We start from the raw sequence: 13,614 nt of genomic DNA on the forward strand, positions 1-13,614 counted from the left end.
TGTAAGAATCCTAACCCAAATCTAAAAAACCTCAGAGAAGAACTGTGAAGCTGACATCATCTCTGCCTAGGAAACAACTTCTTTTGCTCATAACCTAAAAATCACTAAGTTAGGGTATCAGACTTAAAGAACTGCATTGTTAAAAATCCTGTACACTGGCCAAATTAAATTTTACTTTAAAAAAAAAAAAAAAGAAACTGCTTCAGCATCACTATACTTACCTATTTACTATAAATAACAGTGAGCACCCACTGTGTGTCACGGTAACCTAGCAGACCAGGTAGCGATTATACAACAACTGCTAGGTTTAAGCCTTCAAGAAATCTGTATCACAGCTGTTTGAACTACACAGAAGCACTAAAAGAAAATACACAAATGTGGCAGCCCGGGTGGCTCAGCGGTTTAGAGCCTCCAGGGCCTGATCCTGGAGACCTGGAATGGAGTCCCACTATCGATGGGACTGCTTCTCCCTCTGCCTGTGTCTGTGCTTGTTTCTCATGAATAAAATCTTTAAAAAAAAAAAAAAAAAAAAACACACACACACAAAAAAAAAATGTAAATCTAACATTACATGTTAAGAACTACCAGCACCAGAATTATATAACAATCTACAGATACATTTATCATGTAATATCCATCAAATTCTTTCTTACTCTTATACCCCTTCCAGGCACTCGATGGCACAGTAATCAGGAAGACATGAAGAGGCTGTGATCACAAAACCAAATAGCATCCTGAAGAATCTGTTGAGGCTAAGAAACTTTCCAAGCAGGAAGACTGGTTGCGCAGTCAGCAGGACTAGGCTAACATTACTGGTTTGGAGTGGGAAGGAAAATGGGCATTATTTTCAATCAGGCATATGAGTGCACCTTCATGCAAAACACAGTGATACAAGATAATCCTTGACTTCAGGAAGCCTATAATCCAGTTGGGGAAACAAAAGCAACACATGTCAACAAATTTAGCACTATAATCCCAAAATGGAGCTTATTTAGATAACCAAGAAACAAAAAGGAAATATCATGAAGTAGAAGTTTTTAAGGAAGTGATATGAAGGGGTGGGTTGAACTGAACCTGAAATGGTTTAAATAAAAGAAAAGTGCATGTCAGGCTGGTAGTAGCAAGAACTTGTGTGAAGAGGAAAAGCAACAAACAGGTCGCTTTTTCAACTTGAGTCCATCAAATTACTTCAGCAAATGGAAAAATAAAGGGGCACCTGGTGTCATATTTGCTTAGAAAGATCCTCACCCACCCACTTAAAAGAACTAAAAAAAAATTTTTTTTAAATCTCCTTAATCCTGTAAAGAAAACAGATCAATTTTGGCAGTATTTTCCCTTAACTGTAGTCTCTGACATTAGAAAGTCAGTATCAAAACAGCCACAGACCAGAACAGGTATATGTTATTAATTAAAAAATGTAAAGAAATTTCTCTAAACATGACTTACAAATTTATTCAGTAGAAGGTATGGTGAATAAGTTACCTACTATGTTGATGCAAAAAAAAAAAAAAAATTACAGAAATTGGACTCAAGTTCCATTACCAGTTTAGTAGCAGCTTCAAAATATAGATTGCTGTAACTTCGCATCTGCAACCTACCTTACGTCAAGGTCCCGCCCCACCCCAAGGCCACCACTGGTTGAGAAGCTCTATTTGCTTTTAATAACCGCCAAACAGCTAATATAATTTTCTAAAACTAATGCTATTACACTTATTTAGCAGTTTGGTGTTTTTCATGGCCATTATATCCACTGGGTCTCAAAATCGGCCATTATATCCACTGGGTCTCAAAATCACCCAGTGAGGAAAAACAGTGATTACCCATCCCCATTTTACAGATAAAATTACTGGAGACCAGATGTGCTAAACTGAATAGCTCAAGGTCACACAGCTACCAACTGGCAGTGTGTGAATTCCCAAGCCATTGTTTGTCTCTTGCTGGGATGATGTGCTTAAAATAGGATCATAAAATCTTATCTAGATAACATAAATCCAGTAATCTTAAAAGTTAGAAAAGTAAGTATTACTTCAAATTTACTCTGCTACGTAAAAACACTGATTTTACACTGGCTTAGCAACCCCTTCATTTTTTAAATAATTAGTTTCGCAGCTTCTGGAACTCTTAACTGCCAAAGTATTCCAAAACTTTCAGAAAGTAAATGAAAAACTAAAACAAAAAGCCTGTTCACTGGCACAAACTAAACAGTAACCGTCAGCTCAGCGGACTTACAAAATCACTCAAACTCCTTAAAAACTGGGAATTGAATAGGAACAATGATAAATGTTAAGAACATTCTGGTGTCAATTACATGGCAATTCTTAAATCCTTACGGATATTGGCACATTGGCACATTGGTAGAAAGGCAGATGTGGACAAAGCCCACAAACTCCATGTTAATAATGCCCTCTTCGGCGTAAAATAAATGAAATAAAAACTCCCCAAGCAATCACATAAAGATGTTAAAAACAAACAAACAAAAACCACACTAATTCAATCTTTCTGGGCCTGAACAGGGAAGCAGCAGGGTCGTTTCAAAAGAAATTCTGTTTGCTGCAAAATTTACCTTCAGTATTGATCTCTTTGCATAATGTAAATATGAAGATGAACCTCAATAAACCCATCTGCAACTGATGGTCTCCAAACCTCTGATAATGCCCTTTCATTCCTCAATCTGAACTGCCCCCCACTCCCCCCACCCCGAGTAACCGCGACACACACACACACACACACAGGCCTCCTATATAGGCCTCTTGCCTTTTTCCCCAACAACCAGGACCTTTGTTCTGAGCGTCGGGTGTTTTTTTTTTTTTTTTTTTTTTGCCCCAACTCAATAGCTCTTTCAACTTTCTACCCCTATTATTTTTGTTTTGTTTTGTGTTGTTGTGTTGAAGGAGGAGAATCCTCAAGCCTCAACTTTCTGTGCTCGTTAAAGAAAAAAAAAAAAAAAAAAAACCCCGAAATGCCAAGAACATATCCACAGAGAGAGAGAGAGAGAGAGACTGGAGAGAGGAAGGAATCAAGTTGAACACAGCACTCCGGGGCCTACAGAACGGAGGGAAGCCCGGGGATCGGGTGATTCGGCAGCCCGGGCGAGATCCGAGGACGGCGGGCCCCGAGCGCGGCGACGCCCACCCGGGACGCACCCCCCGCCCCAGGGCGCCGACCCCCGCGCCCCGCGCCCCGCGCCCGCTGACACGGTCCCTCCTTCAATGAACTCACGAAGCAATTAAAACTCCCCCCCCCACACACACACACACACCCTCGCCGGGCACGAAGCTGAAAACGAAGCCTTATCAAAATCCAACCAACCTGTCTTAAGGGTTTAGCAGCAGCCCCTTCCGCGCTCTCCCGACCTCACCAGGGGAGCCAATTCCCCGCCGTCCGTCCCGCCCCCCCCCAACACCGGCACTTCAAATAGGTGACTTCCTCCCGCTTTGCATGGGGCTCGTTTCATTTGTGTGTGTGTGTTCTTTTTTTTTTTTTTTTTCTTAAATCTTTATTAATCTCTCCCCCTGTAGGAATGGAAATCTAGAAGCGCCACGAAGGGCAGGATTTGGGAATTTCCCGACCTTCGTTATCTGAACTCCCCTCCAACTTGCTTCTGAACTAGAAAACCCACTCTCTCCCGGGGGGGGGGGGGGAGGGGGGAGGATGGAGGGGAGGGGAGCGGAGGGGAGGGGAGGGGGAGCCGGAGGGACAAACGGTATAATGGGTTTTATGTAATCCACATATAAATAAATTAATCGCCTGACTCGCTCTGAATGCGGAGACGATTGGAGTGACAATCGGGGCGCCTCCCTCGCGGGGCCCGGACCCCCCACCCCCCGACGTCCCCGCTCCTCTGCGCTTCTCCGCCAAGTTTCCCGGCCTCTTCGCCAGACCCTCCCGCACGCCCGCCCCCCCGTCATCCCCGCTCAGCCTCAACTTCCCACGGCTCTACCCACACGGCCCGGCGCGGACCCCGTCTCCGGCCTCGCCCGCCCCCCCGCGCCCCCCCACCCCCGCAGGAAACCCCTTACTGCGGTCTAAAGTCACTCCGGCCTCTCCCTCCTCTGACCCTCGCTTCCCACAACTGTTGTCACTCGAGCTGCTCCCTAGTTTCCATTTCCGGGCCGTCCGTCGTCCCCCCGCCCCCCCGGGCCCCGGAGCCTCCCCTCTCCCGGCTTCCGGGCCCCCCATCCCATTTCCGGGGAACCCTCGCCGTCTTCACACCCCCCACCTGCACTTCCGGCCCCCCACTTTCTCGCTTCCTAGACGCCCTCCGAGCCCCAAAGCCCACTTCCGCCCCCCCCGCCGGCCCCCACCGGGCTCCCCAACACCCGCACGCCTTACCCCGGTTCCGCGAAGGGCCCTCCTCATCGCCGGGGGCCGGAGGGGGGAACCCAGAGAAGCCCCCCCGCCTTGCGCCCGCCCGGCCCCAGCCTCCCTCGAGCGCCTCGCCCGTCAACCCCCGGCCCGGTCCTTCCGCGGCCCCGCCACCGCCGCCGCCGCCGCCGCCGGGAGCAGGCCGAGCCGGGGCCGAATCGCCGCGATGACACAACCGGGCTTCCTGGGACTTTCTCTCCCAGCTCCTCCCCACCCCCCCCCCGCTGCCCCCTCCCAACCCCTCGGCACAACCCCCTCCCCCAAGCCTGGCCCGGCCGCTCGGAACTGCGCCCCAATTACCTAGTTGGGCCCCAAAGTCTCCGGTCCGGACTCGGTGGCGCGGCAGCAACTTCCACTCGCTCCCCCCACCCCCCCCCGGCGGCGGCGGCGGCGGCGGCTCCTCGGGTCCCTTCAATTATCAGCTGAGCCGCAGCACCGCGGCCGGCGTGCGCCTCCGCCCGCGCCGCCTCCCTCCCCGCCCGTTCCAACACCCTCCGGGAACTACTTTGCCCGCCGGCTCGGGCTGCCGGGCTCGTCCGCGGGAAAGGCCCCGCTGCCTACTCGCGGCCCATCACATCGCCCCTCCCTCCCCCACCGCCCGGAGCGACTCTCCCAGCGGCCCGAGATCTCCTCCCGATCCCTTCGAGGGACCAGGAAGGGGAATGTGGGGCCGTGCTTGGTATCCCTCCGCCGGGGTCACCCCCTCCCCTCCATGGTAGCAGGAACTAATTCCCTTTCGGGTCACCGGGGACCTGAGGCTTGAAATTTCACAGACGAGAGTTCCCTGGGCCTCTCGGAGGTCGGGGCGATCACCCCAAGTCAAACCGCCCCCCTCCGCTAGCTCAAAAGCGGGGTTCGATTTAAACTAGGGCTTTGGCCCCATGACCCCAGCGAAGCCCCGCCCCTTCCTGGTTGTCTTAGCGACGCCGGTGGCGTCCCAAGATGGCGTCGTGGCTGCCGGAGACGCTGTTCGAAATTGTAGGACAAGGCCCAGCGCCGAGCAAAGACTATTACCAGTTACTGGTCACCCGGTCCCAGGCAAGTGCGAGGCGCGGTTTAACCCTGTCTAAGTCCCCGCCGCCCCGGCCGAGCGCGGGACGCGGGCCGCGCTAGGCCGAGAGCGACGGTGGCCCGCCGGAAGCGTGCGGTCCCAGCCCGGGGCCCGGGGCCCGGAGCGCGGAGCCCGGAGCCCGGAGCGCGGAGATTTCCCTCGTCACCTCGGCCTCGTCGGCCGGCTCCTCGGGGGCCCGCGTGTCTGTAGGCAGCCCCGGCCCGGCGCGTCCCCGGCGAGCTCCTCTGCCTGCCCACGTCGCCGCCGGCTCCCTCCCTGCCACCCGGGGCTCCTACCCGCAGAGTTCCCTCCGCGCGAAGAGGAAGAGCAGGCGTCCCCGGCTTGCGTGCAGCGGTGCAGCCTCACCTCCGCGTGGGAAGCAGAGAAAGAAAGACTCAGCCAAGTGTCCCGAGGAGGAGCCGGCAGGGGAGGGGAGAGAGAGAGGGACGATCTCTCTTCCAGGGTAGGAGTTAACCGTGGGGGAAGGGAGGGGGGGGATGATTTTTTTTTTTTTTTTTTTTTTTTTTTTTTTAAATCTCGTGGTCTTGGCCGGGACCGCGACCACATCCCAGCTTCCTTACTGCCAGCAGGAACGGGTCGTGGAGAGCTTTCCGCTTACCTTTTGGGAGCCCCTTCTATCCCATTGAAAGTGCGCGGGGGGTGGTACCGAAGTGTGGGAGCTGCTCTGCGCGTCGGCCCCACCCATAATGACATCTGCTCCACAACAATAAGCCCGGGGATTAGGTTATCGCCCGAGTAAAGTAACCATCAGCCTATTTTTATGACAACCTGAGCTATTTAAGGTGGGCTTTTTTTTTTTTTTTTGGTGGGGCGGGCGAGGGGATGATTTATTGTGCTCCTGGACCTGATGGAGCTGGACCGGGCCTCCCCTCCGAGCACGTTTTTCTGATTCCTGGCGGAGCTCAAGCCTGTCACTGAGATAAAAAGCACCTTATACTTTAAACAGACGGCATTTCTATAAAAATGAGATGGAGAACTTTGCCTACGTTTGTTTTGGTGTAGATACCGAATATTGCATCTGTCTTCCCGTGAGCCCTTAAGTAGGCAAAGAATGCTTTTTTTTTTTTTTTTTTTTTTTGCTTTTTGGCCTCAGAAGCACCTTTTAAAAACAATATATATTTTATTCTTTAAACTTGAGATCTATGAATATTGCAAATGTGACGATGAGAGCGTGATAATGTGTCAGATATTTAAATATTATCTAATGTTATTTGAATACTTAAATATTTATTTAGATGGACATTTTTGGTGGGAGAAGGGGGCTTTACACATTTAATTGGAATTCCTTAAACGCTGAAATTCATTTTTTGTACATTTTTAGGACCATTTTCCCATTCGTCTTAAAAGATAGATGATCCTAACAGTTTTTTCACTTGCTAATATTAATGATTGAAAGCAATAACATCTTACCATATTCCTACTTCTTTTTCTATTTTCATCTACCTCACCTAAGCTAAAACGTTTTAATGTTTACAGGTTTCTTTTTTTCCATAATTTGCCTTTTGAAAAATTTTTTGAAGGTTTCTTTTTCTTGAGGGTCTGATATTACACAAGTGTACTATCATGTCATAAGCCTCAACAAATGAATACCTGTTTACCTTTTTATTTTAGTAAATTAACCATAAGAGTGCTCCTGGCATTGGTTTTCCCCAAGAATGCTTCTGTTGTTGATGTTGTTCAGACTTTGCTCTGTAGTCTAACTTGGGCACACGCCTTCTCCTAACTACTGTGTTTTATGAAATCTCCCCTCCCCCGTCCAAATATTCTTAATGGTCTTTCTTTCTCTCTCTCTCCTTCCTTCCTTTCTTTCTTTCTTTCTTTCTTTCTTTCTTTCTTTCTTTCTTTCTTTCTTTCTTTCTTTCTTTCTTTCTTTCTATCAAAAACTGCCTTTCATTTCATTTCAGGCCCTATTCTTCATGTCAATTGCTTCTATATAAAATCCTTTTCAAGCTGATTCATTTTCTTTTTTAGGCAGGCAGTATATATCCACTACAGTTCTACCAGTGAGAGTTCAAATCTGATTAATTCACTCTCTTTTTAAAGTAAAATTTGTTGTAAAAAATAGTAAGCCAAAAAAACAGTCTCTTCAGTCAACCGTCTTGAGAATATGCTATTTTCTGACCACAAGATAATTTTTCTAAGGCTCGGCACAGGAAACCAAACATCCACTAAGAGGTGGTCTGACATAAATAAGTACTAAAGGACTAGAATTAAAATATGTCTTATAAGATGGACTTTTTCTGGAGTGACTTTCTAAAATTTTTCCTCTCTCTTTTTTTCCTTTATTTCCAAAAATGTTGTATATTATTCAAAATATGCCCCAGATTTAGATGGATCTTTCCCTCTGGTTCTATTTTTTATTCTTTTTCATTGCTTTTATTTTTATTGGCTTTAAATTCGTATAACTGCACATTTGAGATGGATTTCAAGGCAGATATCGCTCTCATTAGGATCATACTACTATTGGTATAGTCCAGAATATAAAAGTTGTACATAAACTTTTTTTTTTGCCTTTTTGCTTATACAGTAACATTAACCACATATTTTTTATGCACATTATAGAGGCATTCCCAGTTAACAACTCGATGCCATGATTTTTTGTTTTTTCCCAAGAAAGGAACTTAGAGAATAAAGTTTGCAATCAATATAATTTCTCAAATTTGGTCTCTATAATGATCTGAAGGCTTAGAAAAATCAATGCCCTGCTTTCTAAATCAAAGATTTAATTTACCCAATTATTTTCACTCTAGTTTTAGTAGTATATATGTTTTCTTATACTGAATTCTAATTCTTTGAAAACTACTAGATTCATAGTTAGAGCTGGAAAGAACCTTGAATATTATTTAGGCAAGGGATAGGCCGCACTTTGCTTCTAAGAAAATCTTAGAAAATTGTGTCACTGAACGAAGATTCTTTCCTTAATTTAATCAGAAAGTTGGCATTTACCGTGGAGATGCAAAACATAAGATTTCTGCCTTCAAAGAAATATGTATTAAGCACCTTTTATGTGCCAGGTACTGTTCTGGATGCTAGGGAAACATCAGTGAACCAAACAAAATCCTTCCTCTTGTAGAGCATATAGTCTAGGGGAGAGAATGTAGTCAGTGATTTGATTTATATAAACACTGAAATGGCTTTTTAAGAACAAAGGAGGTTTATCGCCAAGTTAATGAATAGCGCAGATGCTTTAAAATCTGAGTCCAGAGGAAGCAAAAAATCACTTCAGGAGGCTGGAGAGGGTACTATCATCAGTCTTTTACTCTTGAAATTCTATCTTCATTCTCTTGAAGTGGAAGTATTGCTTAAGATGGTCACCACTGGTGACTCAGGTTCAATGTGACAAATACTGGAAAACTGCTTGGAACAGTAACTATATGCTAAGTAGATGAGAATTGGCAGCTAATGGCCTCTCACACCTGTGTTAGGCGGTGATCCCCGAGAGCACCAACATGTGACAGTCACTCCAGTGAATGAAAGGAAGAAGGAACTGAGTAATAGATTACCTTAATTTACCTATCTTGCTTAAACCTACTAAAAACTCCAAAAAGATACCTAGAGCTAATGTCATCTGGAAAAAAAAAAAAAAAAAGCCAAAAGCTCACTCCCCAAACATAACAAATATTATTGACATGCTTTCAGGTTGTAGTGCTGACAGAAAACACGTGAGGTGGTGTGCCAGCCGGTGGCAGGAAACTGTTCTCTCCCTGAATATTTCTGAAAAAGGAATTAAAACTAGACTTGGTGGCTGATGTTTAGACTTTGCAACAAAGAATTGTGCCAGTACCAAACTGTGCAGCAGTTTTAAAGATTTAAGATTCAAATACAGCCTAATAAAAATGTTAACACATGCACCTTTTGACCCCGCAAACCCCTTTCTAGGATTTGACGTGCAAAAATGCTTTCACCTGTGTACTAGGCTATGCAAGCAAGGAATTCACCAGAGTGAAATAATTGTAAAAATCGCTTTCCATTAGTGGAAATTTGGTTAAACTGTGAATCACTCATACCATAGAATACTATACAACCTTTTAAAAAAAAAAAAAGAAAGAAAGAAACGTGATGGGGGCACCTGGGTGGCTCAGTCAGTTAAGCATCTGCCTTTGGCTTAGGTCATGATCCCAGCGTCCTTTGATTGGGCTCCCTGCTCAGTCGAGAGTTGGCTTCTTGCTCTCCCTCACCCCTCCCTCCTCCCCTCCCCACCCTGCTTGTGTTCTCTCACAGGTGTACACTATCTCAAATAAAATTCTAAAAAAAAAATTTTAATAAAAACAATATGATGGATCTCTTTAGTAGATCAAATCTTTTTTTTTTTAAGATTTTATTTATTTATGAGAGAGAGAGACAGAGACACAGGCAGAGGGAGAAGCAGGCTCCATGCAGGGAGCCTGACATGGGACTTGATCCCGCGACCCCAGGATCACACCCTGGGCCAAAGGCATCACTAAACCACTGAGCCACCCAGGCTGCCCTAGTAGATCAAATCTTAAGCAAGAAAAGTAAGTTACTGGGTTAAACATACCATGATCCTGTTTGAAAAAAACACCACAATAGTTTTATTTTGTTTAGATAAATTTTAATGAAGTTTAAATAAATGTCAGAGGAAACAGCTGAAGCACTTCACTCTGAGGGGTGGAATTATGGATTGGTTTCACTTTCTGCATTATATATTTTTGAAAGATCTGAGTTTTTCTATAATGAACATTTATTTTTATAATCAGAGAAAAGTAATAAAAATTGAAAATGTAAATGCATAGCGCTTACTCTGGGAAGTTGTCCTGCTCTGTACTTCACCTTCCACCTTTTGTGCCAGTACCACCTTTGAGCCATATCCCACATTAAATGGTGGGCAACATTAATAACTGTGTCACCAAATTCTTTTTTTTTTTTTAAGATTTCATTTATCTATTAATGAGAGACACACATACACAGAGGCACAGAGACAGGCAGAGGGAGAAGCAGGCTCCATGCAGGGAGCCCGATGTGGGACTCGATCCCGGGTTGACAAGACCACACCCCGGGCAGAAGGCGACGCTAAACCGCTGAGCCACCGGGGCTGCCCACCAAATTCTACTGATTGGGAGAGGGGGTAGTTCTAATTCAACAAATTCAGAAGGGGTGCAAATGGGTTAATGGTTACTTAGGAAATTTTAATGTCTAGAAACTCCTGATCTTTACAATTTTTTTATTTATTTATTTATTTTTTTTTTTTTTTTGCTTTATAGTTTTTTTAATGTGGGTAATAATTTTGCAAAAGTAAAGGATTGTCTTTCTTGGGGTGAGATAACTAATGAGCTTTTAAAGAACAGAACTTCTCAACAAGACATCAGGTTGCACATTTTGGAAGTAGGAGGGAGTGCAGTCAACTTGATATCCTGATGGTAATTTCCCGGTGGACCCAGGAACCCCTAAATCATGCTCTACTCTAGCCCTACCCCCCACATGAGGTCCCCAAGAACCACATACATAGAGAAGATAAAGCAGAGGAGAGTGAAGTGAACATTCCCTTTTTGCTTCTGGTTACTCTTTCCTTGTCTCTAAGGGAACATCTCCCACTGAGGGACTGAATGTTTCCACAGACGTCAAGCTATTCCATGCATTCTGCCCAATGGCCACCAGCCACAGCCAAGAGGTTTCTCCACAGAAGTGCTGCTCCTTTTAAGTCCAAACAGCCCGGGTGGCTCAGTGGTTTAGCGCCACCTTCGGCCCAGGCCATGATCCAGGAGACCAAGGATCAAGTCCCACATCAGGCTCCCTACATGGGGCCTGCTTCTCCCTCTGCCTGTGTCTCTGCCTCTCCCTCTGTCTGTCTCTCATGAATAAATAAATAAAATCTTAAAAATAAAGTCCAAACTTCAGTGGAATGCTTACATTCACTTATTTTCCTCTTCCCTGTTATTTTACAACGTAGCCTCCTCTTTGGGGGCTGGCTCTTTGTCTCCCAAAGTCCCTCAGTTTTCCCTCTGCTGTTGAATATATAGGCTCTTCCCTTCTTCACTCTGTCTTGGCCTCTCAGCCCAGCCTTGCTCAAAGCCCTGTCAGGAATGTGTTGGTTTCCCCTTTGGCTCTTCCTGACAGCTGCACCTGCAGCGAACACCTGGCCCTGCCCTACGGGTTCTGTGAGGTGTTCATAACCACTGCATTATCTGTCTATTCCTCAGATGTGACACACTTCGGAAAAATGATTCCCAACCTGTGGCCCTCCAGGATGTACCCAATTCGAGCTGTGAAATTGCTGTTGATCAAAAATGTAAATTCCTTTTAATTTATCAAAGTGGCATGTGGCACTTTTTGGGAGAGTGGATAAAATAATACAAATAAAGGATTAAATTCTTAAAAATTACAATATTCAGTGCTTTACCATATTATAACCAAGTAGTCAAGTGGCTCCTGAACCCTCATTTCAAAATTACATGGCAGCCTGACAGAGCTCCAGTATCCTCTTTTCTCAGGTAAATTGTTCATTGAGCACGTATGAGCACCTACTCAATCTGGGCAGTTAATTTGGTCTCACCCAACATTGACACATATTTGTCTCCTAATTATATGGGGCAGTAGAGCACTTAATTGGGAGTCACTGAGTCATGGATTCTTTTATTCCTTCTACTAGTCTGCAAGCTCTTGACCTGGGGCAAGGCACTTAATTTGTCTGGGCCCCAGTTGTCTCCTCAACATCATAAGGTTACCAGTCCCAAGAGATCACGAAGGCTTATTCCATTTCTAAAATTCTATTTTGCATGACAGTAGTGTTTCACCCTGGTAAAAGTACTAGATTTTTCTTTTTTTTAAGAAAGACGTGCATTGAAGATTCTATATTAGTAGCTGTGTGGCCTGTATAAGTCTTTACCTGCCTGATGTTCCATTTCTTCATCTATAAAATGAACAATTCAACTCTTGGCTATTACACGGATATGGTAAGAACCAGATACACTTAAAAAGCACTCCAGGAAAAAAAAAAAAAAAAAAAGCACTCCAGGCCAGTGTTTCTCAGAGCTTGTATGATCAAATAAGATTGGAGAATCCTGGGCTAAACACAATTTATTTGCTTCTCTTCTCTGGAATTTGTCAGAGCCTTTAAAATCCTGCTATTCACTATGAATCTCCAAGAGGAGACTGTACCATGGGGCACTTTTTCTATAGGCTTCTAACTATGGAAGCCTTTTTTCTCTGAGCATCTCAGGAGCTGAGGTTCTGGGGAATGCTAACTGGAAAATACCCAGTAGTATGCCTGGAACACAGCAGCAAATAGTGAAGAAATGTTTATTGTATTGTCCTCTTCCAGTGCCAAATCAACCAAATTTCACCTTTTCCATGAAAATAATTAAATCTTTTAACTTATCTGCTATTTTTTTTTTGTTTTTACATTTCGCGTAATTAAATACCCATTGGGGTTTTAATTGGGATTGCAATGAATATATACTTCCATTTGTGGTGAATTGATATCTTTACAATATCAAGTTTCCAATCCACAAATATAATATATCTTTGTTTTTAGGTTTTTTTTAGGTATTCCTTAATTTTGGCCAATGATTCCATATAGTATAGAAATCTCACATCTATTTTGTTCAATTTCTAGGTGTTTGACTATTTTATTTTAAATTATATTTCTTCTTAAAATTATGTTTTCTATTTGTAGCTACGAATATAAGCAATTGATTTTTGATTCTAGTAAATCCTTTTCTGTGATGATCTTACAAAGTCACTTACTAATTGTAATAATCCTTCTTTTTTTCTTTTAGGTTTTCTAACATATTCATGTCCTCTGTGAATAGTGACATTTTTTCCATGCTAATTCTTGTATCTTATTTGTCCTTGCCTTATGACATTGGCTAAGATTTCCACTAAAATGCTGTAGAGAGATGATTTCACCAAGCATTCTTGTCTTGTTCTTGACTTAACAGGGAAGGCTTTCAGTACTTTGCCATAGAGTATGATGTGTGCTATAGGTTTTTTTTCAAATCAGGTTTAAGATATTTCCTTTTAGGGCAGTCCAGGTGGCTCAGCAGTTTAGCAATGCCTTCAGCCCAGGGCCTGATCCTGGAAACCTGGGATTGAGTCCCACATCAGGCTCCCTGAATGGAGTCTGCTTCTCCCTCTGCCTGTGTTTCTGCCTCTCTCTCTCTGTCTCTCGTGAGTAAATAAATAAAATCTTAAAAAAATTAAAAATTAAAAAAATATAT

The 13,614-nt window shown here is 44.4% G+C and overlaps 2 protein-coding genes across 35 annotated transcripts in view; one reads left to right on the top strand and one right to left on the bottom strand.

Annotated features, from left to right (window-relative positions):
• The window catches only part of TRIP12 (thyroid hormone receptor interactor 12), a 147,556-nt gene extending 141,470 nt beyond the window's left edge, over nucleotides 1-6,086 (bottom strand). For 8 of the 26 annotated variants that reach the window (XM_072796570.1, XM_072796568.1, XM_072796566.1 and 5 more), the window contains exon 1: nucleotides 4,666-5,030. The gene's annotated coding sequence lies outside the window, so the exon portion shown is untranslated. Of the gene's footprint in view, nucleotides 1-653; nucleotides 813-4,019; nucleotides 4,137-4,332; nucleotides 4,462-4,665; nucleotides 5,193-5,712; nucleotides 5,834-6,035 lie in introns of those variants that run through there. The other 18 variants (XM_072796581.1, XM_072796582.1, XM_072796579.1 and 15 more) reach the window with 12 other exon arrangements.
• The window catches only part of FBXO36 (F-box protein 36), a 107,130-nt gene continuing 98,102 nt past the window's right edge, over nucleotides 4,587-13,614 (top strand). For 2 of the 9 annotated variants that reach the window (XM_072796589.1, XM_072796590.1), the window contains exons 1-2: nucleotides 4,587-5,403; nucleotides 5,719-5,879. In XM_072796589.1, the coding sequence (XP_072652690.1) occupies nucleotides 5,247-5,403; nucleotides 5,719-5,879 (318 nt within the window). In that variant the 5' untranslated portion in view covers nucleotides 4,587-5,246. The remainder of the gene's footprint in view (nucleotides 5,404-5,718; nucleotides 5,880-13,614) is intronic. The other 7 variants (XR_012016666.1, XM_072796591.1, XM_072796586.1 and 4 more) reach the window with 7 other exon arrangements.

This window comes from Canis lupus, chromosome 24 (genome assembly GCF_048164855.1).
Source record: "Canis lupus baileyi chromosome 24, mCanLup2.hap1, whole genome shotgun sequence".
Taxonomy (NCBI): Eukaryota; Metazoa; Chordata; class Mammalia; order Carnivora; family Canidae; genus Canis; species Canis lupus.